Source organism: Blastomyces gilchristii, assembly GCF_000003855.2.
Source record: "Blastomyces gilchristii SLH14081 genomic scaffold supercont1.12, whole genome shotgun sequence".
NCBI lineage: Eukaryota > Fungi > Ascomycota > Eurotiomycetes > Onygenales > Ajellomycetaceae > Blastomyces > Blastomyces gilchristii.
Genome location: NW_003101671.1, coordinates 1,746,477 through 1,773,503, shown reverse-complemented (window position 1 = coordinate 1,773,503; position 27,027 = coordinate 1,746,477). Strand labels below are relative to the sequence as shown.

Below are 27,027 nucleotides of genomic sequence, written 5' to 3'. Positions count from 1 at the left end.
GTTTAAAAGTAGCTTGGGAGCAATAAAGTCCGGTGACCTTTTCATACCAATAGCGCAAATGTTTCTTTCCACCTCGCTCGGCTTGCTCGCTTTTCGCCGCGACATCCAAATTCGACGACACCGAGCTGTCCACCCTCTGGATTCTCCTTCTCCTTGTATTGGAGCAGCTTGTAGGGAGATAGATATTTTTATTGCCATCGTGATTTTTACGACCCTTTCCTCTCTCCTCAAAAAGCTCAACCCGCGTGGCCCCGGTACGGTACCATCCGCTACCTTCAATCTCCTCTACCCAAAATGGAGGCATCAAGAGGCCCTCCGAGGGTCAAAAACAAGGCCCCGGCGCCACAGCAGATATCTGCTGAACAGCTCCTTCGAGAAGCTGTCGACCGACAAGAACCCGCCCTCCAAGCTCCTACGCAGCGGTTCGCCGATCTAGAAGAGCTCCATGAATACCAAGGTCGGAAACGCAAAGAGTTCGAGGACTATGTGCGGCGGAATCGCATTAGCATGAACAACTGGATGCGATATGCACAATGGGAATTGGAACAGAAAGAATTCCGCCGTGCGAGGTCGGTGTTCGAGCGGGCCTTGGACGTTGACCCGACAGCTGTGGTATTATGGATTCGTTACATTGAAGCTGAGATGAAGACGAGGAATATCAATCATGCACGGAACCTGCTTGACCGCGCTGTGACTATTCTTCCCCGGGTGGATAAACTTTGGTATAAATATGTTTATATGGAAGAGATGTTGGGTAACATCGCGGGAACACGTCAAGTGTTTGAGCGCTGGATGTCATGGGAGCCCGATGAAGGCGCCTGGGGCGCTTATATTAAGCTTGAAAAACGATATAATGAATTCGATCGGGTGCGCGCGATTTTCGAGCGCTTTACTGTTGTTCACCCGGAGCCGAAAAATTGGATTAAATGGGCACGGTTTGAGGAAGAGTATGGAACAAGTGACTTGGTGAGGGAGGTTTACGGCCTGGCTATCGAGACTCTGGGTGAAGACTTCATGGATGAGAAGCTTTTTATCGCCTATGCTCGATATGAAGCTAAACTGAAGGAGTTTGAGCGGGCCAGGGCGATCTATAAATATGCTCTGGACAGATTACCACGGTCGAAATCCATGGCTTTACATAAAGCCTACACCACCTTCGAGAAACAGTTTGGTGATCGAGATGGAGTTGAAGATGTCATTCTTGCGAAACGGAGAGTCCAATACGAAGAACAGATCAAAGAAAATCCGAAAAACTACGATATATGGTTTGACTTTGTTAGATTGGAGGAGACATCTGGTGATGTGGACCGCGTGCGGGATGTCTATGAGCGCGCGATTGCACAGATTCCCCCATCACAAGAGAAGCGACACTGGCGTCGGTACATTTACTTGTGGATATTTTACGCTCTCTGGGAAGAACTTGAAACCAAGGACATGGAACGCGCTCGTCAAATTTACCAAGAATGCATAAAACTGATCCCCCACAAAAAATTCACATTCGCGAAGATCTGGCTGATGAAGGCCCAATTCGAAATCCGGCAGATGGACCTTCAGGCGGCGAGAAAGACCCTGGGCCATGCGATTGGTGCCTGCCCAAAGGACAAGCTATTCAAGGGCTATATCGATCTAGAACGACAGCTTTTCGAGTTTGTTCGATGTAGGAAACTATTCGAGAAGCAAATCGAATGGAATCCTGCAAATTGTCAAGCATGGATAAAATTTGCAGAACTGGAGCGGGGGCTAGATGATATTGACCGAGCACGCGCTATATATGAGTTAGGCATTTCCCAACCAGTCCTAGACATGCCTGAGCTTCTATGGAAGTCGTATATCGATTTCGAAGAGTACGAGGGAGAGTACGATAGAACTAGGATGTTGTACGAACGCCTCCTTGAGAAGACAGACCACGTCAAGGTCTGGATAAATTACGCGCGATTCGAAATCAATATACCTGAAGGAGAAGAAGAGGAGGAAGAGGAAGAGGAAGAGAAACCGGTTAGCGAAGAGGCTAAGCGCCGTGCTCGGAAGGTCTTTGAGCGGGCGCATAACGTATTTAAGGAGAAGGAGATGAAAGAAGAGGTATGTCTATGCGTGTTTTCAATTTTTTTTTTATTTTTTTTGTCCCCGCCATTTTTTTCAAAATCACGGGTCAAATTATGACGAAAGCTAACCATACGTTCCCCAACATTATAGCGAGTCGCTCTGCTTAATGCATGGAAGTCCTTCGAGCAGACGCACGGGTCACCGGATGACATCACCAAGATCGAGCGACAGATGCCCAGCAAGGTTAAGAAGCGACGCAAGCTGGATGATGATCGCTATGAAGAATACATGGATTACATGTTCCCCGCAGACGACGAGTCGTCGGCCAAGTTGTCGCAGATTCTGCAGAGAGCACACCAATGGAAGAAACAGCAGGCGAGCAGTATGGGCAAAGGAGAGGCATGAAGGCACATTTGGCGGGAAGAGTTTTAGTTGGATGGACGTGTTTTGTTTCTATTATTCAAAATTGTTTAGCGGGCCGTTCTTTATGGGTAACCTCAAGGCGTATGTAGCCTGTGTTGTTGAGTTCTTTTTATTCCGAAAAGTAAAGGACAATATGTCAATGTTATGTTCCTCCATCACATCACTACTCACATCAGTCTACAGAGTAATCATCATCCATCTGCCACCCATCATCTCAGACCTTTCGAAAATTCATCAATTCCGTCCATCTATAAAAACTCCTTTTCTCAACATATGTACAGTACAACCAACTACAAATGCCCCATCCCATCCCAACCAACGTTTCTTGAAGCTCATCCTTCACTGCAACATTTGTCGTAAAAGAAATTACCCCGTCCCCCGCAATCCTGCCAATGACGCCAGTAATCCGTCGCTTCATCAAACACCGGTTGGAGGTTGAGTGCTCAGGAGGAGGAGGCGCCCGGCTATTCTATGGACGTGTGACTTAAAACCACTCACTAGCACTTAACACACTCACACCACCCACCCCACCCCACCCAACCCAACGAAACGAAACGAAACGAAACGAAACGAAACGAAACGACTAGTCCCAAAGAAGGAAATCACGAACTTGAGCCTAGTGGTTGGGTTGGGGGGGGGGGGGGGGGGAGACATTCAGGCACAGATGTTAGTTGTCTGGCTGGTTTGACGAGGTTTTCAAAAAGAGATATTTTGCATGCTGTATGTAACTAATAATGCGCGGTGACGATGCCGCAGGTACGGTACGGTACACTTGTATGCTCTTTTCGCCCCTCTTGATCAACGCACTGGGCCTGTGCTGTGCATTTGCCGATACTTTCTCTTAGATATTATGCACTCGGCAACAGAGAAGTAAGTATAGGCAAGGCAAGGCAAGGCAAGGCAAGGCAAGGCAAGGGCATAGTACATGTACGTACAGTCCTCCACGCGAAGTCGCGAGGTATTTTGAATGCACTGTACTGTACATATATAATATATATGTACTACTACTGTACCATGATGGGTGAAAAGGTTACGTTCGCATAAATACGGGTATGTGTGTCCGGCCTTCGAGTCTTTTTTCAGCTTCCTTTATCAAAAATCAGTCGCTGAAAGGTGAACAAGCAGGCAGGCTGGTTTTGCCCCAATTATTTACTCTCGGAGTTAGCCCGGGGGGGGGGGCAAAAGAAACACGCAAAAACAATTAAACCTGGAGTTGTCTGAACGCTTCAACGTCCTTTCTTTCAGCTCTCAATAATAATAATAATCAAGGAGCTGTGCAACGGGAAGGGAGAAGGAGAAGCAGAGTTTAAGCATTGGTTGGTTGGCTCTTTGGTGATAAATGGCGGTGGCAATGGTCTGCCTCACTGCGCGAATAATAAATGCGGGATGGGATTGCATTATTATTATTATTTAACGACCACACAACACACAAGCGAATTATGTATGTTGTTGGTTGGCTAAACTAGGCACTTTTTTTCTTTTACCTAAGTTTTTCCCTATCGCCCGTCAAGCGGTCACTACTGCTTGGGCGGCCCTGGCAGGTATTCGATTTTCTGGGCTCAGCTTAGAGAGTTAGTTAGGGGTGTGCGTTTTCCTTTTGCCTCCTCCTGGTTGGGCCTTGCGAAGATGATCAGCCGGATCAGAGGTTCCCTTTGTTTGTTCTGTCCAGCAGTGACGAATGAGAGGGAGCGAGAGCAAGGAAGCAGAGGGGTTTTTTTTTATTATTCTCTTCTCTTTCTTGGATATCCGATTTCTTGCCCTTGTTTTCATCTCTCTTGCTTCCTCTCTTTGCTCCCTTGCTTGCAAGGGCGTCCATTCCTCAGGCCTACTACTCCGTACATACATACGGATGGGCTCCTTTGATGGCTGGCATGTAATACATACATACTCATGGGGAGGGAATATGCCTTCTCTCTTTGTTTTTCCGAAATTTGTTTACGGATATAACTACATGGCAACTTTATCGAAATTGTGAGTTAACTACCTGATGGAATGTGTGAGAAGAAATAAGAAAACACCAATATTGCCAATAATAATGCATGTCTTACCCGTTTCTCTTTACGCTTGTGTTTGCTAGGGCTGCCATGATTTGCGGCTTTCCATTCACAATTTGGTTGTCTTCTCCTGTATTTAAGCAGTTAACAAGAAATGATCTGAATAAACCCAGCTGATAAGAGAGTCAACTGATCATCAAGCATAAAGAATCAAAAGCAAGAAAGGACTATCAAAGAATCTTTTGTACGTTTTGATCTGGGCTTTATTATTATTATTCTTCTTCTTATTATTATTTTTTTCCTGACTTGCATTATTTTCCTTCCTGATTACGCAGTAAAGTTTCTGGATAGATGACTCGGGCCAACCCGTGCTCCAACCACACAGCGGCGGTTGCGTTTCGATGTTGATGTCGTCATTCATCCAACAGGTTTCTTTGGTTAGGCGCTCACACAAAACATGCTAATGTCTCTTTTATTATTATATTATTGTTACTTACATCCTCCCTCTGATGAGAAGGAAAAGTATAGAGGAGGAGCGGTCTCTCCCATCATTATTTCCATGGAGCCAATGGTTGCGCCAAACAGGAATGGCAAATGCGTACGAGCGATCCAGTTGCAACAAACAGCATTGCATTTCCGCCGAGTGAAATTATCTTATCCCTTTATTATTTCTTTATTCCTTTACTTTTTTTTTTTTTTTTTTTTTTTTTTTTTTTTTTTTCAAGCTATGATTTTTCTTCTCAGCGGCGGGCAGGGAGGGAGCAGAGAAGAAGGGGGGAAGGACGAGGCGTGATTTTGTGATTGTGTAACCCGTTTGCAGCTGGTGGATACAGAACCAGGTCGATGCATAACATTGACGGGGACTTTTTTTTTTTTTTTTTTTTTTTTTTTTTTTTGCGTCCTGGATTTCGGTGTCTCTAATTTTTCTCTTTTGTGGGAGGGGATGATCAATCGCAGGTCTTCAAGATTTGGTGGGCATATCTACTGCGTATGCAAGGCGTTCCCTACGCAAAGCAATCGTACCCCTGGAATTCTTGACCTTTGCTTCCATAGTTTGGGGATGCCAATGCGAGCTCTTGAGGGTATTTTTGCGCATGCACATAAATCACATCCGGATATACATTCATATATACAGAGTAGCAGAACTCGAGTTTTGCTTGACCATGCGTGCGGAGTGTAATAATAATGATGATAATAATAATAAAAGTTGTCGTGATAGATAGAACAAGAATAAATAACCCAGGGGAAGGGAGAAAGAATGTTTTGTTTCAATAAATACCACGCCACAATGCTCTGGTGACAGCGTTCAGCCGCCAATTTCTGTGACGGTACTCCGTAAGTTACCTGCTAACAAAACAGTACGGGGGTGCCTGGTAATGAACCTGTATTGCGGTGGTCCTTGTCTCCGCCAAGCCCTGCGGGGCAATGTATCAGATACATCCGCCGTCAGCGAAAGTACCCCACATTCTCTTGTCACAGGTACTGTACCTGGGCACCGCCCTGCGCTAAACGGAGTCCGTTATGCTTGGATCGTACTGTAACTTCTTGGCGCTCCCCTCTCGCTGCGATTGAGTTCAGACAAGGATTCGATTTCGTGCTAGCAGTGTTTGGTGTCTAGACACGGTGAATTATTTATTGATGAATTGTTGGGAGGAGTATTAATGAAGGGAACATAATGGAATATCCGGGATATATTCAACTGGGCATTTTATGTCTTGAACTGCAATGGATAATGGATATTATATGGATGGATGGGGGTTGTCCCGAGTAAGATTGACGTTCCCAGCGTGGGGCCGCCGTCAGCCAACTCGAGAATTACATCGTACACTACTCCGTACACATCGTACGCAGCGTAATACCAACTTACCAAGGTTAAGCCCCTGGCCAAAGATACAGCCAGCCTTCTCTTGGCTCTTGGGCCGTTGGGAGAACCAAAATTACCTCGAAAATACCGCAGAAATACCAGCCCGGCTGTTTCAAGACGCTCGTACAACTAATAAACTGCCTTATGCTTGCTGTATGCTGTAACATAACGTACGTAACGCTGTAAACATTCATTCATTCTTCTTCCTCCTTTTCTTTCTTCTTCACCCCATCCCTCACCATCCCTCACCCTCTCACCCTCTCTCCCTCTCTCTCACACACACACATCACCTCTCCTCTCCTCTCCTCTCCTCTGTTTCTGGCGCCTTGTTTGCCCTTCTTTACGGCTCTTCCATTCCTTATACACACACACACACACACACACACACTCTCTCTCTCTCTCTCTCTCTCTCCTTGCGCTTTTGCTTGCTTCCATTCGCTCTCTCCATTGTTGTGCTTGCTGTGCTTCTCCTCTCGCTGGTTTGAGATACACCCAGTCTGGATACTTGCTATACCTGTTCTTCAACTGTCTTCCCTCCCCCCTCTCCCCCTTTCTCCCCCCTGACCTCACCTCTACCAGCAACGACAACAACAACAACACTCAACGCGCTTGTCCCACTTCTACCTCCCTTTAGCGCATTCTCAATTCATATCCTCTCCTTTGGTCGAGAGTTAGATTTCCTATTCAACCCCCCGTATTTTCGACAAAAACGGACCATTGACACCGTGGATCGATCGTCGTTGGTGGTATTATTGGTTGGTTGGTTTAAAGAAATCGAATAAATCTGAAAAAAAGAAATAAAGAAAAAAAAAAGTAATTTCGCTCGCATTGGGTTAGATTCCACTCGACTGATACATATATATCATTGTTTCTTTGTGGTTGGGAATGAAGGACTACCACTGTTGACCTAGAAGGTATCGACTCAGCCTCATCTCACTGCGTCTTCGGATCGGATCGTGGTTATTTCTTTCATCGGAATCACGGTTATCTGGTGCATGAGATAAGGCGTTTTTTTTCTTCTTCCTCTGGTTCTGTGTGGCCTCGGCTTGGGAATCCATCGTCCCGCAAAACTTCCATCAACGACTTACGACCCCCTTTTTTAGTGAATCGGAACATTGCACCATGAGATAGGTATTGCGGCGTCATATTTTCTTAGGCTACCTCACCTCTCCAAAGCCGTTGAATAATCCCCCCCCCCCCCGGGGACGAACGCTCACTTTACATATCCTCCTTTTCACAGTCGAGAGGCGTTTATAACCTCTCACTCTCTCTTCCACGAAGATGTCTCTCCCTAAACCCCCAGTTGAACTCAGGGGTCATTGTTCTGTGGTCCATGACAACGTTCTTTATATCTATACCCGCAATGCCTTTATATCGCTGCCATTGAAGCTCGACGGAGAATGGTCAAAGCTTCCCATGGGAGTGCCGGTTTCAAATGCAGCCTGCACATTGGGAGGAGTGGACGGTAACCCGAATGACCCAGGTATTTACGTGGTTGGAGGAAAGTCTGATTCTCCTGACTACAGTGGCATTCAGCTTTATTCGTTGAAGGCAAAGAAATGGAGAACCTTGGAGCTGCGAGATAACAACAAGGACATCAAAAACCGCATCCATCATGACGCTATCTACCTGACTGCTTCCTCGTCACTCTTGGTCTTTGCAGGCAGCCAGGGTGGAAACATCCACCCGTCCACACAAACGTTTTTGATCCCCGCCGCTCCTCCACATGCAGTTGAGTCCTTTATGGCTCCAGTTGACTCTGCCGTGGATCCATTCCTGTTACCGTGGCGTGAAGACTCTGCTTTTATGGTCGGAGGTGGCCCTACTAATACAAAAACATATACTTTCAGTAAAGCTGAAGGATGGCGGGACACCGGAGTTCCCCTGGTTCAGCCCTTGCCAGAAAAATCCAAAGTTCAGTGCGCGATGCTAAGCGGTGCAGACGGTAGTAGAGTTCTCGAACTCTTTGATGTGAGTAAATCGCCTAATTCAGTATCGCGATATGTGATGTTGCGTGCCGGTGGTGTTCCCGCCCGCCCTGGTGAGCAAATTGGTGGCAGTGCCTCCCGACCAACGAAGAGACAAAGGCGCGATGTGACTTTGGCGGATTTCCCCAAATACGATAATGAAAACGCCCCGAGCACGACTCTCAATGATTTCTCGCTTGCTCAAGATGGGAATGGATTGGTGGTCATTTCCGGACGGGATGATGACTACCCAGTGAGGATTTTCGACCAGTCTAAAAATAGTTGGGTTGATACAAAACAATTGCTCCTCGGAGACAACGCAAAAATTACCTCGAGCACCAGCACCAGTATCCCCACCACGTCTTCGTCGACTTCTTTCCCATCTTCAAGTGCATCTATTGAGCCCACGCCTTCTTCTACCAGTGTCGCTGGATTGGTGCCTGGCGCCAGCAACAAGCGGACGTTGACTATCGTAGGCGCCACCCTGGGAGCAATCTTGGGCGTTGCCGCACTGCTGATCCTTATCCTTCTCTTCATCGGCTGGAGAAAACGACGAAATCGGTACATGAACAGGGGCAAAGATGGCTACCAGGAGGATAAAGATCGACTCAGCTTCCAGGACCAAGGAATGGAACCTCTAACCCGCTCTATAGAGCCAATGGCAAGAGGGCCTGTACCCTCGACAAATTCTTGGGCTATAGTATCGGGTCAAGTTGATGATAGACCGCCGAAATCTAGTATTCCCATGCGCCCCAGCCCTGCTCTGGGAGCGGTAGAAAAGGAGATGGGCGGCAAGAGCCCTCTTCGTCAAATCCAAACAACTGACCTTCCAGGCGAGAATACGATATCCCTTCCGGGCGATGAAGATGCTACTCGAGGCGATCGACGTACCGATGAGGGATGGAGCAAGTATTTCCAGGGCGACAATGAGAGAAAGCTGGCTGGGGACACATCTGCCAGGTCGTCGGCGGCTTCTTCCCAGATGACAAAGTCAGACTACAGGAATAGTGATTGGCCTACGATTTCGACTAACGTCGCACCTCTAAAAATTAACCAATTGAACAACGCCCAACCTATCGGCCGGGTCCTTTCTGGCAGCCCCAGCACGGAACATCCACCAAGGCTAGGCGATTCCATTGTCATGCAACAGGGATTAACGGCGAAAATTTCCAGCGCGGATTCCATTAGCATAGCGTCTGACGACTATGAGGATGATAGATATTCATCTGCAGAGCCAGCAACTATTCACGAAAACACAGGCTGGTCTGCCACAGGAGGACATCATTTCCCGGGCGAGCGTGTCGCAAGTAGCAATTATTCTGGCAGCTTGTTTCAGTTGCCCTTTATCAATCAAGCAAAATCAGAACGCCCGGTCACCCTATGGCCTTCGAACGCACCGGAGTCGTCGAGCACGCAGGACCTCTCTAAACCAGATAAGAGCGCGAACTCTGATATGAGCTGGTTGAATCTGAAGGGCACGCGTTAATCAGAATTTAAACTCGTACCAACACGCAAAATCCATCCCGCTTGCCTTGAATGTCACTTTTCCTATTTCCGCCTTCCTTAATACCTCTAAACCTTCTCCCTTTTGTCCTGTTTTAACCTTACACCTGGCTGGTACACCTGTTGGTCCGATCTCTCATAAACCTATCCCGATACCGATAATTCTCCCATCCATCCGTATGCTTGATGCAACATTTGATGTATTTAACCGTCCCATTTCTCCGATAGCATCCCATCGACCATGTGTATGGATCTGACATACCCATCTGGTACCCTTACTACTGGCACCTCCCTGACTTTATTCGTTGTATGCCCTCATTTCGTTCCTATCATTTACCCCCCTTTTTCGTATATTTTATCGTGTTGTACTTTTCATTTACCCTAAACCACCACCCGTCACCCGGCAGAGACAAATTCATTTTTGAAGCTTGATTTTCTTCTTTTCTCAGCTCATTTAGTTTTCACTTCTTTGTATCATTAATACCCATCCATTTACTTGACCCGTTTTTTCCTTTTTTCCTTTTCTACTATTCTTCTTTCCCCCCTACCTTTTTTCCTTCTTCTTTTCTTTCCTTCTTTCTTTTTTTTTTATATCTTAAATCACTATTTTTTTGGTCCCCTTTCTCGTGCTACTTTTACACTTCTACCCGTCAGGGCCCTAGCAGCCAGCCAGCCAGCATCAGTCAGTATTCTACAAATATATAGAGTTATCACTCAGGCATTTCACTATTACTACTACTACTCCTACTCGCGATTCAACAAAGTATCTTTTCGTCTTCTCTTTTTTGCTTCCCCACACTTGAACAAAAAAAAATAAAACAGAAAAGAAACGCCGCCAAGAAGAATCAAGCAGGACTGTTGCTGTTCTTTCATGTACATGTACAATGATGATAAAAAGTGGGCACCCCCTCAAAATAACAAAAATAAAGTTTCTCCTTCCTCCTTATACCACCTTTCATTATACACCTCTCCATAAATCCCTTTTTCTGTTATTTGTCCCTCTTGTTCTCAAAGTTTTTTTCCCTTTCCCCCCCCCCTTTTTTTTTCACTTCTTCATCAAACTACCCTCCGTTAATTTCCTTGCGGAACTCCATATATATTTTTGACCTTCAGCCTAGCGGGATAGATAGTTCTCGTCACGGGAGCTACCTATGTACCTAGCCCCTCTTTCTCCCCCCTCTCCCTCTCCCTCTCGCTCTCCCTCCCCGTGTGCGGCCTGTTTTGGCTAATCGAACTAAGTCTTTTATGTGGTTGTGTGGAGGGGAAGGGGAATTTTCTTTTGCGGGAGGGGAGAGAAAGAGAGGAGGAACGAAGAAGGGGGGTTGAACAAGGGTTTTTTTTTCTTTTTTTTTTTTTTTTTTCCCCTTACACAGGAAAGGATTCATTTCGGTACGGTACAATGATTGAATCTATTGTCTGATATGGGAGCTTGCCCTCTTCTATATGGTTGTTTACCCTCCGAGTTGAATGGTTTCTTTTTTAATTCTTTCTATCTTCCTGCAAGCCTTCTGAGATATACACATTACAATCAGATGTAGATGGTGGTTTAAATGCTTGAGCAGGATTGTATGAGCTCTTTTATTTATCTCTAGAGCAATGTTCTTTGGTCGTCTTGAAGGGATGTAATAAGATATGTATACCTTTTTTTTTTTTTAGTATGACTGGCAATTTCTTTCAATAAAGAAAGCAACATTCAGTGATAGGAAGGAGTATGTGATGCATATGAAGAAGCTTTCTGAAGTTGCCATACATACACATATATATTATATATATATATGTCTACAAATTTCATGAGAGATAAATCATATCAATCAATTAACTATACTGTTTGTAGCCAATGAAGTATTCTAGAAGCCACTTCACCTCATTTTACTCCACATCAACATCTGTTTGCTGATGAACTGATATCTTGAGATCTCATAATATTTGCAGAATTACATCCTATGGGCCTAGCAGTTTTTTTTTAGTTTTCCTCTGAGCATTCATTCTTCTTCACCACAGGCCTGCTAATGTGTCGTACATATTCTTGATATATATCCACTGTGAAAATTTCCCAAGCTCTGTCCTTTTTCGACCGATGGCTCTGGCTGGGGCTTAGCAGCACCACCTGCTTGCTCGTCTAAACGGAGACTGTAGTATCAACGTCGTTTCGCAGCCTCTCTCATTCTACCTTCATCTAAATTAGACGACCTGGGAAGGGGAAGTTGTGGAATCATGAAGGTTGTGTGGGTGTGGGTGGGTTGCATGTTTCGCTTCTCCCTTCTGTAAATGCATATCAGCCACCAGGGAAGTAGTTATGCATATGCATTCGTCAAGATAGATCCACTATTCGTAAGAATCTACAAGTCGAAACTTAAGTCTCCTTTTCCCACTCGGGTCCCCGAAACGTGCCGCAGGTCACAGGAATCAATGTCTCCGAGTCTGCCAAGTCCGGATTCTTTACCTCTGTGCACATAGGCAATAGGTGTTGGCCCTTTTCTTTTTCTTTTTTTTTTTTTTTTTTTTTTTTTTTTTTTTTTTTTTTTTTTTTTTTCCCGCCTCCCGCTCTAGACATCCAGAGGTATTCTTGATTTGTATTCTGAAGCCGTATTAAGAATTGATCGCGGGGCCAAGCACAGGATCAGTTGTATCAGCTGCCACGATGACTGCATCTGACTTCCATAGGACTTTCCGGGTTATCTCGGTATGGATTAGGGTTTCATAAAATAGAGCGTGTTTTGCTGGGCCTCCCGGCTTAATTATCTCTGATATTGTACGGAGTACTCCGTATACTGCTCGGAGACACCCTTCTGGGAGGACTATGAAAGGCAAGGACCGCCGTCTGGATCGGGGTGGAGGCGTTAACGTTTTTTGAGGGTCCAGAGACAGGGGTCAACAGTCTGGGCTGGGGCCATCTTATTGGAAAAGCTTTCTGATGATGACAGCAGAGCCGTCTCCACGTAGACAGTAGGTAGGTAGGGTAGTAGGTCAACAAGGGAGCCTTATGGACTACAAACAGGGAAGAAAGGTTGGAAAGCCTGTCTATAATAAGACCAAGATTATGGATTATGGACCAATCCAAGATGGCAGACGAATTACGGAATTGGGAAAGGGAATAAAGCGCGAACGTCAATGGTCAGCAATTCAATAATAATCATTTAGCGTTGAGGTAATTCGAAGTGATTTCATGCGCGCCTGATAGGCGACGGCAGTAAATGTAACGGTGCTGGGTTAGTTAGTGCATGTAGGGCATGGATGACCCTGCCATACTCCCCTAGCACTAACGTCTCCCCATCCCATCACCAAAATCGAGAAGGGAGGGAATGGGAAAACGTGGATTGGGCGCCGCTGCGTTTCAGAGACTTTCTTAATTCCCAACTCGGTGGAAATCATACGATTGGTCGGTCTGGCTGGGGGAGGGGGTAGGTAGGATCTTGGCTTTGTAATTCAACAGTTCACTGTACTTTGAAGCTCTGAACTTTTTCTCTTGGCCGGAACTTCATTCGTCGAGTCAATCTAACTACAGCCGTTGCAAGGCGGGTGGGGGATGTGTGATTTAGTTCAGGGATTCATCAATGGAACGAAAGACGGTCCAGCACGCAGCACTTGGGGACGTTCCTTCATACGCGATCAACCTAGATATCATCCATTCATTTTAATATTAAAACATTCGCGAAACAAGAATGGTATGATGGGTCGCCGGCATGTATCTGGCGAGCAGAGTTCACAGAGCATCGTGCCGAGTTTCTTTCTTTGCGCCTCCAGCCGCTATTTCTTGAGCGATGGCGCAATCGTTGGCGACGTCGGGGGATAAAGAGCAAGAAAATTGCTATTTATTATTAGGTAGCTTCCACTCTCGCTTCGTGAACTAAGTCTCGTTTTAGCTCTGCAGGAGTGGCTGGCAAAGCAGCTCGCCAGATCAACCGACATATCCTGTCGGCAGAACTGCCGCGCCCATCCATCCTCCGCAGCCGTCCAATGGCAAGCCTATGCGAGTACCTATCTCTCCAGGTTAGATTTCGCGCCGATCATTAAGCGAACTTCAACTTCGCCCTACAGGCTACAGGCGACGTGGTATCTTGCTACAAACCCTTCCCCATATCCCGCCGCCGAACGGCATACTTGTGCAGATCTTTGATAACCGGCCATTCGGTGAGAAAATGCAGAAACGGGTTATCCCCATTCCTTACGCCAGTTAGAAATGAAATCCACTGCATAGTAGTTTCTCCATGCAAGTTTGGTGTGGCCGCAAGCGACTTGAACTTTCTTCCGAACGAATCATCGCAGCCAACTTTTCAGCCATCTTCGCAAATCGCCATGGGTATGTGCTGTACGGAGTACATATACTTCTAAGTGAGGCAGTATATTGTGCCAGTTTCTTATTAGTGCATTCATGAATGCGAGGCGAAATGTAGCCGACTAGACATCTAAGAGTTTGGCTAGAGGTGAGAACCTGCGGCCGTTGTTATGCCGATTCGTTCCTACACATGGTTGGAGGCAAGCTGGTAACGTTAACCGTCATGTTTGAGGTACCACAAACCGATCCGCTGAATGGCCACGCGCTGTTCCTTTCTCACGGGTCAGAGTGGATTGTCAAGCTGTAAGAATTTAGCTGCGCTAGTGCAGGGTCTGGAAGCATTTCTGGTCTAGAGAAATGATAAGCAAATGAACTGAAAATAAAAGCACATCAGATAGATCAAGACACAACGGCTCTATCGACGAGCCCGACAGTTAGCCAGGACGCAAAGTGCGGTGAGATGGGTTTTGGAGGAGAGCTGAAAGGAGCAGGGCTCCGAGCTTCGAGCCTTTGTAATGTTAAAGCTGTCTCACGCCGTTTCACTTCTGGCTGCATATGAAAAAATGGGTTGTTGCTTCCTTGGCGATCGTCCCTCTGTCGATACAGATGATACCCTTGTCGCTTCTTTGTAGCTTACAAGTGGCTTGACTAGGCGATGCAGCTAGTGTCCTTGGAATGTTTCCCGGCTTGAACCTTATCCTGCTTTACGAAGACATCATCTGATAAACTCGCAAGCGTGTCAGATTACTCGTGATTGGAAGCCAAGGGTGCTCCCAGTGACGTAAGAGAAATTACGCTTGCGCCACAGAAGTACATTTCAGGTAAAACCAAGAGGAGACTCTGATAGTACTACTCCATTACTCCATAGAACAAAGGAGAGTTGTCAGAATTCCTCACTCAACAAAGTCTGCGCGAGTCCTTCATCGACTCCTTGGGTATCACCTCCCTAGTTCTGTCGAGAGAAGGCCCGGCATATTAGGATATGAGTTAGGGCAGAAAAAAGGCAACATTGTATGTAGTTCGAATCATCTTTGGGCCCTTGTAGGGGATCCGTCGTCAAGAAGAGCAAACCGCGAGGGTCGAAAACCCATCCCTGTCGTATCCGCCGATGACGCTAGTCTGCTCATGAAACGGCGGTCATACATATCAGCTCCTGAACGCCAAAGACAATAATAATAGTTCGAATAAGGAATGCCTGGGCCAGAATTGAATGTATGTGCCATTCTTCCATCAAGCTAATTTCCCAAAGCTGCGCCACGAGTTCTCTCTTTTCGGCTATGCATGGAGAGTGTTAGCAGTGGGAATGCATAGAAAAGGTGTAACTTTATTGACTTCCTCAAGTTGCTAGCTTATCAAGACACCCCCCGGTTCTTCATATTCATTTGGGTATTTTACCAGACCCGGGCAGGAGGCACAAGCTAGTAAGTTGCCAGTGCTCTTCTGGAAATTTTGCCATGTCCGGACTGAAATTATGAACATAACATCATTCTGCACCCCTTCAGCCTCTCCAACCTAGAGATGCAACCGCCAAGTGTTTGAAACACTACCCTACCTTGGCTTTGTGTTGATATCTCAAGGGTTATGCTGATCCCCACGTGATTTCGAGTTGCAAAATGCGCTGTCACTATGGCAACACAACCAAGATTAGGCTATTCATCAGTAAGGGATGTAGCCGCCAGCGGTCCAGAAAACCCCAAACTCAAGCAACGAACTCATTTTGATGCGTGAAGAGGACTTGCCTGCAGCCTGCAGGTTGAGGCTGGGTGGAGCTTGCGACAGAAATTGGTTAAACAGGTTTCTTCTAGAAGGTGCAGAACCTTAGAAGAAGGTTCAACATTAACAAATTTAGCGTTAAAGTTAAATTAGACTTCCGCCTGAAGAGCCCCACATGTAACTGGCACATCATAGGGTGGTCATTCGAAGCGCATCATTGGTCAAAATGACTTCAACCCTTGCTCGACCCTGGAATTTAGAGTCGCGCTGGCAATTGAAAGTATCGGCCTATGTTTGTTGATCTACGGACCTTCACGCACTGGAGGGCCAATAATGGAGTACATTTACGCCTGCATATTTTTTTTTTGAATGGCAAGCGTTGGAACACCCAAGGGAGTCGTAGAGATCCACTCCGCTGCGTCCAGACTTGTCCAGGATCAATTTTGGGCCCTGCAAAGTGGATTCTAAAGCTGTGGAAAGGAAGATAGAAGACATTCAGTCTGAGGGAAGAGGCACGAGATGCGTAAGCTCCCATGTTCATAACATTATCGGCAAGCTTGGGAGTAGTGAACATCATCTCCAGTTGCAAAAATTCAAGTTGTCCACACAGAAATGGGGGGGGAAGAAAGAAGGAAAGAAAGAAAGAAAACAGACCATCTTTGGCTCACCACGGATGAGTCTCCCACCAATTGACAACTTATGAGGTTTTGTTGGCAAGCAATAATTTATTACAACAATGAGTTTCCCCACAAGCTCAGATATTAGCCATTCGTAGCTCGCTGTGTTAGTTAAAGTTTGGAGAACTAATATAGTCAGCGATTGCTCGAAGGCGCCAGAGGACATAGCGTCACATAGATGCATCATCATCACTGCCAAATTGGCGTCTTGTTCTTCTTAGTTTCCGGCCGTACGGACCGCCGTCCAATCAGGCCAATCGCGCAGTCTTCATTATTATCTGGCCTCGACGCTCAAGAAAGCGCCAGACACCCGCCAACTTCCACACTTACCGGGAACTTGATGGGGGGGTTGTGGAGGGACGAACGAGAGCAAAAATACCAAGTGATGAGTGGTGCCCTTCCCTGAGACTTATTATAGCCGCCGAGGCGGGGCAAGCTGTGGACCTTACACCGTACAAACACTACGGAGTACTGCCCAAAACAAAGGCAGTAGCGTAGCACCCTACTTCCCGTCTCGGAACAGTCTCCTTTGCTGCGGGTTCAGGGAGGTTGAAGAAAAGTTTAGGATTACCAGGCATCTACTACAGGGCTGAGAGACAATTGCTGGAGGCAATTGACTCAAATAATGGTTGGCCGTGGAAAATCAGTCTTAATGTGAGGCGGGTTGATATGCTAGGAAAAGAAAAAAAAAAAAAAAAAAACCCTTGGTCGCCAGAGCCGAGTTTCCGGGCTGTCCCTCACATTTGACAAACAATTCCGCTTTGTCAAAAGAGACAGAGAGCGCAAGACAAAGCCACAGGATTCTGAAAGATTTGCCGTGGATCTGGCGTAATAATAATGATCAACAAGGCTGTTGTTGTTATTATTATTTCGCTGGGGGCCGATCGTATCTGGCCGAATTCCGTCCTTCGTTTCTCCTTAGGCGGCGTGCTTCCGCCCCACCCTGCCGCGCCAATTTTCCAAACCTTATAGGTACACTTGCGTGAAAGAGATGGAACGTCAGGAGAGAGACGGATGGAGTCATAGCTACATCGGCAGCTGGTGGTTGAATGTTTGTGTACATTAATCACCCTAGCACGTTTGAGGAAATACGAGACAAACCGCTGTTTATTCAGTAAGTTTACGGAAAAGGAATGAACGTAGAGTGCATATTAATCCCAGTACTTCCAAGATCCTGAAACCCCATGTGGCTGGATATGTTGTCGTGGACCTAGATCAGTCGCTAATAAGATAAAGAAATTGGTGTGTGCGCATGAATGAATATCGACCTAATAATTGGGAGCCTATTCTTTTTTTTCCCCTTGTTTTGTGAAAGAAAAGGAATATGTCTGTTATTGCTCTGATGTGGTTGCATTGAGATCCCTGGCAATATTAATGGAATAAGAGTCATATACCGCAAGGCTTTTCAATTTTGCTTGAGGACTCAAAGAGGATCCAGCATCTACGGAGGAGGAGGGACTTTGATGTATCTCGTTGCAAAGGCTGTCTCTAGGGTGTTATCTTGAAACCGCTCCGTGCGTGTGAAGGATCATATCGACGCGAACACTTGAAGAATCAATAAGAAGAGAAAAGAATAGAGTATCCATGATCTTAATTGGTGGATGTAGACAATCAGCGCAAGCTATAGAACGGCGGCACGTTTTTCATCAATTAGGCCCTATGAGGCGATTATGCGTGGCCAAGCACAATCAAAAAAAAAAAAAAAAAAAAAAAAAAAAAAAAAAAAAAAACCGGAGACCTGCTCCGGTTTCCGGGCTCTTTCTTCTTCATCTCCTTCTTCCTTAATAATAAGGGTTGCTGTCTGGGGTTTGCCCCGGAAAATCAAGTGCGGGATGGATGGGGCGGGGAGACCTTCATGGGGCTCATATCAAATCCCGATGGGCTAAAAACCCGCCGGACACCAAGAGATGCAAGGTGGTCTCAGCGTTTCAGAGGTACAGCTGTCGTGGATTCTGGCTGCAGCCTGATGCCCTTTTAGCTTGTTTCACTCCTCCTTTGTACACAAGCTAGGCCTTGAAGCGAAGGAAACGGTGACACTGTGAGGGGAGAGAATTGGAGAGGCAGAGCCATCGCCGCGCAACATATGATATGGGGAGAACTGGAGTTCCTTGGCGGAGTTGCTTCTTGGAACTGGCAATCACCCCTGAAGCAAATGTGCCTATGCACCGCAGTGGGGATTGTCTCCTTTGCCCGCGGGGCTTTTAATTGGGAATTTAGTTGGGGACGGATTCAGGGCCGCGATGGGATTCTGGCCATGTTGATGCTCTTAATTTGAGCTAGCTATTTATGACGCCCTTGTGCCTTTCAAATCTCTGGTGGCATAAATATTAAGAAGACGGCGGTGTTATGGGAATCCATATTACCCCGAAAATGACGCTGGGATGCGTTGTGAATGTTAGTAACTATTCTGTACATACGAGGATAGAGAAATGATGGAGGTTCTTCAGGGTCATGGATCGCAATCTGTGACGGGTTTTTGATCGTGATGGCATGGCGTCCTTGCTGGCGAATGTTGGCGTGGGGTCTCCTGCTGTACACAACAGGAACTACGGAGTACAGAGTACAGGTCGGTCAGTGACAGGAACTCGTGGCTGGGGATAGATATCAGCCTCCGTGTTTAGCGCTTCCAAGCGCTGGAGAGTGGAGCTCAACGGAAGCCAGAGGCACATCTCATGGGAAAGTTCGGTGTGTGTTGCTCATAATCTCGTGCAGGCCGCGCTAGTTTTCATATTGACAGGAATAATAAGAATTACTGGGTGTTTGTGATCGGTGTGGAGAAAAGAAACGTTGCGTTGTTGCTCCTACATCTTCAGGGTTATATCATCAAAAAAAGCGACTTCACCATCGTATTTTACCAACCACGTACGTTCATGAACCACACAGCTCTTTACTCCGTACAAGGATTATATCCGTCCGTTTTTCATTTTTGCTTTTTTTATTTCCATTTTGTTTGCTACACCAGCCCCATGTCGAGGACCCTTGCTCTTAACCGAGCATTTGGGGCTACTATCAGCGCTAACTACAGCAGAGAGCGGGCTACCAAGACAGTGGATTAGCCGATTTGGGAATTTGCTTTGGCCTTGTCTGTTTTTTTCTTTTTTTTCTTTTTTTTTTCTTTTTTCTTTTTTCTTTTTCTTCTCCCTTGCGCGCCCGTTCGTGATGTGGAGTGTTTTTCTTTAGCTCCCACGTGTAACGTGTCAAGTGTCAAATGTCAAGAAACATGGAGAGGAACATAATAATAATGCGGAGTTGCAGAATCACTTGGTACCTTTGTGTTACATTCGGCCAAACGACTTGTGGTGGTTCTATCTTCCCGCGCGATCGGTTGTATGAAGGGCCCGCGCATAGCCAGCCCTTCGTTTGTGGAGTCTAGTCTAGCGGGACCCTGGAAGATCCGAGTAGTTTTTCAACGGGTGGATTTTGAAGCTCGATTAATGGTCATTATTATTATTATTGTGATAACCGGTGTGGTGTGGTGTATGAATGAAACATCAAAGTAATAATGTAATGGAATTTTGAACAAATATAGCCTCAGGAACCGAGACATTCGAGTTCTTTTTCTTTTTCTCGGTTGGCCACCAGTTGAATTCGTGAATAATAGATACAGCTTTGGGACTCGTGGGCTTTAAGCTGGTATGCGGAGTGAGTGATAGAAATGACCTTGGGATGTATTACGAATGATGAATGGATGAGATCGGCATTTCTCGACTCAACAACAGGCAGCCAAGCCATGAAAATTTGTATTGTTGATTTCTGATTTCTGATTTCTGATTTCTATGAGTGTTATTATTGATGAAAGTAATAATAAAGGGTAACTACATGCATGCCAATACCATACATCAGATCTTCTTGCCCTCCTCCGAGCGCCCCAGGGTGGGGTGGCTGGGCGTGGCGCACCAAACAACGAAAAACATGAAAACGAATTTTTGCTTGAGGCAATCATCTCACTCACCTCATTATTGGTCCGCACCTGTTGGGTAACTAACTTACTTCATAATAATTGATTAATATTATTGCCTAAGCTTCCTCGGGGTATGGATGAATGAAATGAGCGCGTGTTTTCCGGACCCTACCCTACCCTACCACCCAAACTACAGAATCTTGAAAACAAGGAAATGATAAAGGGAAAATAATAAACAAATAAAGAACCTTGGAAAGGAAGGCAAATACATCAGCGGGGAGACTCGAGCTTGGTGTCGAATCACACAAGTCGGATATTCCCACCAGGCCTTGGTATCTGAGGCTCATGCGTTCTGCAAACCACTGATCATGTCCTCCTCCTCCTCCTCCTCCGAAGAAGAAGAAGAAGAAGAAGAAGAAGAAGAAACGTGGCAGCAGAACAAGACAGTTAAACAGTGAGCTACCGCGTCAATCAATTGAAGTCGGCTATTCATGTGCGTGCAGCACACACAAAGGGATAATGGAATACATTATTGGGTGCAATCCCGAATCACAGAGGGATAGGATATCACGCGATCCAGCCAGCAACTCTGGATGGGGCTCGGATACCCTTATGGCACCTGCAGCCTGTGAGTCCACACCGCGACGAGAGATGAAGAAGATGATGAAGAAGATGATGATGATGGTGATGATGATGAATGATGCAGGAGAAAAAGGCATGGTTAGTGGCACCAACAGAGATACAATACGGGTGAACTCTTTTGTCCTGCATTGTGATCCTAGTCACTATACTATCTATCGCAGATTCGAGGGTTTTGCTGCGCATGTCAGGCCCGATCCTTCAAATGCAGAGAGAGGAGAGAGAGAAAACTGTGTAACCACACATTGACTCCTGGATCTATTTATATGTACGAATGCGTATCCAAGGAAGAATGAAAGACATTACGGAGTACAGTACAGGGCGCCGGCTCTTCTTTGACTTTGGAACACGAAAACTACTGTCGCTTTAACCGTGGTGGCTCGGGTGACGATAATTCGATGTAGTTCCTATTTTCGCTGGCCCGAAACCCATATGTGCTTCCTGCTACAATAACGTATACGTAAACGTACCGGTCTGAGCCGAAATTTTTTCTTTTATTCATTGGAAAATGGAACATACGTTATAAAGGTCGATTGGTCGGAATTTTTTTTTTTTTTTTTTTTTTTTTTTTTTTTTTTTTTTCAGGACAAAACCAAAACCAAAACCATGATTATTCTGCATGGTATGGTATGTATGGGAATGGGATCCAAGACTAGAGAAAGTCTCCAGATTCTCGGAGCTTAGAAAGCGACCTTTTTCCGAGAGGGTTATGGACCCTTGTCTTGTCGTCGACGGGTTCGACGGTCGAGGTTGTGCCGTCGAGGGTCCTCGGGATCGCCCAGTTGGAGGGTCCCAAGGGCAGAAGAACCTAATAAGCACGCGGGAGTGGGCCAAACCAACACTCTCTTTTTTTTTTAAAAAAAAAAAAAAAAATAAATTTCAGAGGCGGAAGTACGGTCAGCTGTATAGCTCGTGGCGGGCGGCGTGCCGGATTTCAAACTCCTTGCGTTGTTGCTGCAAGGGCAAAACATGTATGTGGGAGTGGGAATAACAAATAATAATAATGATAATAATGATGATAATACGAGTCGATATTTAATCACACAAAGAAGAGCAGCAACGTGGGCACTTTCCATACACGCACATCCACATCCACATCCACATCCACATCCACATCCAACATCCACATGTCCGGACTGTGGACTGTGGACTGCGGACTGCGGACTGCGGACTGCGGACTCTCCACCTTAGACCTGAGCTTTATTATTATTAACGGACCCTTGGCAGACAGATGAACATTGATGATTTGCTCATCCCGAACCTTTTCTTTCGTAACCTCATCGTTCCCCTTTCAGGGACCAAGGCAGGAGGCGCGCCTAGGAAGTAGCCAAAAGTCACCTCCCTCGCCCCTAAATTCTAATCCCCCCCCCCTCCCCCCCCCACTCACTCACCCCCGAAACCCGCTTTAAGATTGCCAAACACGAAACCCTTTTTTCTTTCAAGGTTTTTTCCTTTCACGAAGTTTTTCCGTTAACCCCCCCATACTGGATATCCCAAATCCCGCTAAGCTAAGGGGGAGTAGCTGAGTTAAAGCAGAACCAACGTCGTCATCGCGGCGTCAAGTCAACAGTGACTTGACAGGAATTGTTCCCCAAATTTTTTTTTTCTTTTTTTTCTCCCCCATTCCCTTCCAGTCCAGTCCGTAGCAGTGGCTGTCTGACAGGCGCAACCCAGACCCAAAATTCTAGTCATGATGCCAATCATTCCGATGGCGGAAAGTATTCGAAGGGGTTTGAACGGGACCCTTGGGAAAAGAAAAAAGGCGCCTTGGCCTGAGGTCATTGTGAGGATGGGAGCCATGAAATTGCCATGTGTCTGGCTGCTCACTAGTTAGCTGGCCATTTTTCCTTGAAGCTCCCTGTATCGAGCGGGTGAACGTTGCGGTGTGCTATAATAGTAATAATAATGATGATAGTAATAGTAATAATAATAATAATAATAATAATATAATAATAATAATATAATAATAATAATAATAATAATAATAATAATAATAATAATATAATAATGATGATAATAATAATTACACATAATATTGCGCCTGTATTCATGCCTTCGCAATATTGAGACAGACAAGATGTTGGGCAATTGGGAATTGAATTCTTAAAATTACTACTAGGAGGAATCCGATCATCCTCTCTCTCTCTACCTTAATGCTATTTTTTGCCGCTGTTGATTAATTATTGGGTATGGCATGGCAAGTATCGAGATCTCGGTTCGACGTTGATGAATGATGACGATGCGGGGGACAGCTTTTGGAAGCCTTTCTTTTTTGCGCCTCACCAACGTTATATTGCTTTTCCTCCCTCGCATTCATCTTGGACTCTGGGATATGATATGAATTATGGATGGGGAGGAGGAGTAATAATAATAATAATAATAATAATAATAATTAGTGAGAAGGTTTGGAGCCTGCAAGCCCCCTCCTGGTGGTCTTCTTCCCCTGGCGCGCTTCCAGCTGGCCAACTAAAAGTCTCTATCTAGAACGTTGCAGAGAGAGTTCTTTTGTTTTCTAGGTTAGGTTGCCAGTTGCGCTTTATTGCGCTTTTGCTCCAAGCACTAATAAACGCTAATCCGCTCGGTTCCCTGTTGCTCCTCTGCTATGGAGTCTGGCAACGGCCGCCGCCGCCGTGTTGTCGTAACTCTTGCTTGAAAGACGCCTCTTGGATCTTCGACCTTTCTTGTTTCATCCCTGGCAGCATCATCCCCCGTCCAAAACAGAGTACGGAGTAAGTTATCGTATGTTGTAATGTACCCTCTTACTACTCCGTACTCCTTCCCCCTTCCCCCTTCCACGTCTCCGATAATTTCTGGTTCCTATATGAGCTCTTAGCCTCCCCGCCTTTCCCTCGGCTCTTCTTCTTTTTTTATTATTATTTATTGGTTATTTTTCAAAAAGTCAGAAAAGAAAAGAAAAGGAAAGGAAAGGAAAGGGAAAAAAAAAAAAAAAAGGAATAAAACTTGTCATTTTTTTTTTTTGTCTGGTTGGTGGGATTTATTTAGCATTGCCTTGCGCCTGCATACAATAACCATCCTTTTCTCAAACCGACTCGTTTTCCCGTCCTGTCACTTGCCTCTGCATGGCCTCCTATTGATCTATATTCTATTTTCTTGGTGATTGAACGTTTGACCTCACTGTGCACGAACCCCTCTGCCACCCTGTGTTGCAGCTCCATCAGGCCTGGTTTTCAATTTTTGTGTCCAGCATTGTACCGCCCTCTGCCCCTTTCCCCATCCCTTTGATAGTCTCGGCCCTTGTTCAATTATCGTAACTGGCTGCTCTGGTGGTGTATCATATCGTTCGGAAAGCGACGCCATTGTCAACTATCCTCCTCCCTCCTCCCTCCTCCCTCCTCCCGTTTTCCTAGATTTCCCATATATCGGGATCCAAAGTCCCTTGGCGCGGGATAGCTTTTTCATTACTTAGCCGTTTGCGCCACACGTTACGTTACCCCTTTCTCACGGGACATTTCGTCAATTATCGGAGGGAACATACTTCCCGCGGCCTCACTATCAAGCCAGAATTCGTGCCATACAACCTGGCGGACGAACAACAAGTTCTGTACATCGTCCCCCACGGGGACAAGTTACACAGGGCAAAGACACATACCGACTTTATATAGCTGGTACGTGGATTACTTTTGTTTTTATCTGGGGGGTTTTCTTCTCGTACTTTTTGTTCTTGTCTGGGTTTCTAATATGTCGATCTAGATACTGTTCCATTGAGTGAAGAGTATATATTGGTTGTATATAACCAAGAGACTGCGGCACGAAAGAAAGAAAGAAAGAAAGAAAGAAAGAAAGAAAGAAAGAAAGAAAGAAAGAAAAGAAATACCAAGATATGGACCCTGGCCGTTCCAGCATGATATCTATTCTAAATAACGACGACAACCCTTCTTTTGCGGTTCGACCCTCAAAAGCCTCAAAATACTGCCCACAAACGGCCTCATATACTCACCAGCAAGTTCGCCAATGGCCTTCGCAAGGTGGATATCATCACAATGTCCGGCCAGACGAGTCCATTCTACCCCCTGGATCTCCTGGTATCTATCGTCTAGATTCAAGCTCGCATCATCACCATCAACATAGCAACGGGTTTAGTCAAAATCCAGAGCATTCCATATATTACAGCCACCAGGCTCCCCCAAGTCATGTTGCTAGTCCGTATGGCCCCGCCAGCCGCCGTGGCTCGCAATACTCCCATCCTATTGAAAAACTGTCCATCGAGAGGATCACACACAGCGAAATCCCCCATGGAGACCCACCCTCGCCCCAAACCTCGATGAATGGATCAGGAGACTTGCGAGCAGCGAAAGTCAACAACAAGAAAAATAAGTACCCCTGTCCCTACGCCACCTCCCATTCCTGTACCGCAACCTTCACTACCTCCGGACACGCCGCACGACACGGCAAGAAGCACACGGGCGAGAAGGGCGTCCACTGCCCAATTTGCAATAAGGCATTTACTCGCAAAGACAACATGAAACAACATCGACGCACCCACCGCCTCTCGATATCGAGCGAAGTATCGCTGAATCGGGGTGACGAGGACGCAACTGCTACTCCTCCAGCGGACTGGAATAGCAGCAGGAGCCGCCATTACGACCGGGACGAGTATCTCAGTCTTGCGTCGCCCATTTCCCCAACCGCAGATGACAGGTCGGACGAAACCTCGAGTCGATCGACGAGTCGCAGCTATGGGGGACGGTCATATACTTCGCTAAATGAGGCGGTGACGTCGTCCATGCGCCAGGGGGAACCTATGCGGAGGGCGTCGCGTTCTGACGGCATTACCCGGGGGTTAGATGCGCTTGCGGTTGCTGCTACGAAATCGAAGCTGGACCGTTACCCGCGATGATGTATGTATGTATGTATGAAGGAGACGGACGAAAGGCGCTTGATGTTCATTATAGCGAATTCCCCTTTTGTTGATTTGATTTTGAGTTTGAGTTTGATTTGTTTCTTTAAATAAATGATATGGATGACATGCATGTCTTGATTCCTTTTTTGATATCCTCATCTATAGAAGCAAAATACTCCGCATAGGAAAGCACCGCTGGTGTGGTGATGGCGAAGGGCGAAGGGCGAAGGGCGAGGGGCGAATTGGGCTTAGCTGGCGTGCTTTTCTGCTTTGAATCTCCATTCCTTTTCATTTTTTTTTTTTTTTCTTTTTTGCGTTCTCGTCGTTGTAAACCATCTAATTCATCATCAATTTTTTTTTTTTTTTTTCTCTCCTCTCCACTAGTTAGTTACCCACCCACACACACACATTCTCCCCTTGTCGATTTGTAGATTATCCGCGCCTTAATCCTTCCTCGGAATCAAATCCATGGTTTGAAACGAAGTCAAAGACGAAGACGAAGACGAGAAGACGAAAAGTAAAAACTTACATAATGAGACTTACACTCGAAACACGAACTGCGAAAGATTCTCGGCGGGGGCCAAGGCTTCGCCGATACAATAATATAGAGAGCAATTCAACCAATTCAATGTCATGCTTGGAACTCTGCAACTCAGTTTAAACTATGGTCTAGATTCAACTACGTACATGTACACATACATATACATGTACATTACATTAACATGCATCCTCTTGCGCGCATCATAGTTGCTTCAGATTTTCCCAAGAGCCAGCGCCCTGGAGACACGTTTGCGTTGTTGTTGTTGTACTGCATGCGTCTCATTTTTATTCCCAATTCGGAATTTTGATCTAGAGTTTATATATAGTTAGTACTTTTATTATCTCTTACGGTTTATTTTTTTTTTTGGGGGGGGGGGGGATTTTCTTTTCTCCCCAATCTTTGGAATTACCTATCTAGTTATTAATGCCTGAGATTCTTTCGCATAGATATAAATGTTATCCATGACCACCCACCCCCTCTTAGCTCGCAGGTTGAAGCACGGCTTGGTGGCATTATATGGATGGACATGTTTTATTTTATTTTTTTATCGCTCTTATCTCCTCTCAGTTGGTTTCTTCTTTCCTTGTTATTTATTACACAACGTATAAACCCTACAGGCCTAACA

General features: G+C 45.8%; 5 protein-coding genes across 5 annotated transcripts; 4 read left to right on the top strand and 1 right to left on the bottom strand.

Annotated features, from left to right (window-relative positions):
- Positions 1-2: 2 nt before the first annotated feature.
- On the top strand, positions 3-3,079 carry BDBG_05965 (pre-mRNA-splicing factor CLF1). Its single transcript, XM_002623745.2, has 2 exons — positions 3-2,079; positions 2,194-3,079. Exons 1-2 carry the CDS (start codon positions 295-297, stop codon positions 2,446-2,448), a joined length of 2,040 nt encoding a protein of 679 aa, XP_002623791.1. The 5' UTR covers positions 3-294; the 3' UTR covers positions 2,449-3,079.
- A 3,618-nt stretch (positions 3,080-6,697) lies between these two features.
- On the top strand, positions 6,698-11,766 carry BDBG_05964 (uncharacterized protein). The gene has a single exon (XM_002623744.2). The coding sequence runs from the start codon at positions 7,606-7,608 to the stop codon at positions 9,775-9,777; it is 2,172 nt and encodes a 723-aa protein (XP_002623790.1). The 5' UTR covers positions 6,698-7,605; the 3' UTR covers positions 9,778-11,766.
- An 8,669-nt stretch (positions 11,767-20,435) lies between these two features.
- On the top strand, positions 20,436-21,583 carry BDBG_05961 (uncharacterized protein). The gene has a single exon (XM_031722382.1). It carries the CDS (start codon positions 20,881-20,883, stop codon positions 21,247-21,249), a length of 369 nt encoding a protein of 122 aa, XP_031579261.1. The 5' UTR covers positions 20,436-20,880; the 3' UTR covers positions 21,250-21,583.
- Positions 21,584-23,055: 1,472 nt separating this feature from the next.
- BDBG_05959 (C2H2 transcription factor) lies at positions 23,056-26,890 on the top strand. Its single transcript, XM_031722381.1, has 2 exons — positions 23,056-24,626; positions 24,712-26,890. Exon 2 carries the CDS (start codon positions 24,842-24,844, stop codon positions 25,856-25,858), a length of 1,017 nt encoding a protein of 338 aa, XP_031579260.1. The 5' UTR covers positions 23,056-24,626; positions 24,712-24,841; the 3' UTR covers positions 25,859-26,890.
- Positions 23,560-24,318, bottom strand: BDBG_05960 (uncharacterized protein; the record flags this gene model as incomplete). The annotated part of the gene is made up of 3 exons (XM_002623740.1): positions 23,560-23,817; positions 24,047-24,088; positions 24,148-24,318. The coding sequence occupies 3 exons, from the start codon at positions 24,316-24,318 to the stop codon at positions 23,560-23,562; spliced, it is 471 nt and encodes a 156-aa protein (XP_002623786.1).
- Positions 26,891-27,027: the final 137 nt, after the last annotated feature.

Coding starts and splice junctions, on each gene's coding strand:
- BDBG_05965 (XM_002623745.2), top strand. CDS start 295: ATGGAGGCATCAAGAGGCCCTCCGAGGGTCAAAAACAAGGCCCCGGCG. Junction 2,080..2,193: donor AGAAGGAGATGAAAGAAGAG/GTATGTCTATGC, acceptor CCAACATTATAG/CGAGTCGCTCTGCTTAATGC.
- BDBG_05959 (XM_031722381.1), top strand. CDS start 24,842: ATGGACCCTGGCCGTTCCAGCATGATATCTATTCTAAATAACGACGAC.
- BDBG_05964 (XM_002623744.2), top strand. CDS start 7,606: ATGTCTCTCCCTAAACCCCCAGTTGAACTCAGGGGTCATTGTTCTGTG.
- BDBG_05961 (XM_031722382.1), top strand. CDS start 20,881: ATGGAATACATTATTGGGTGCAATCCCGAATCACAGAGGGATAGGATA.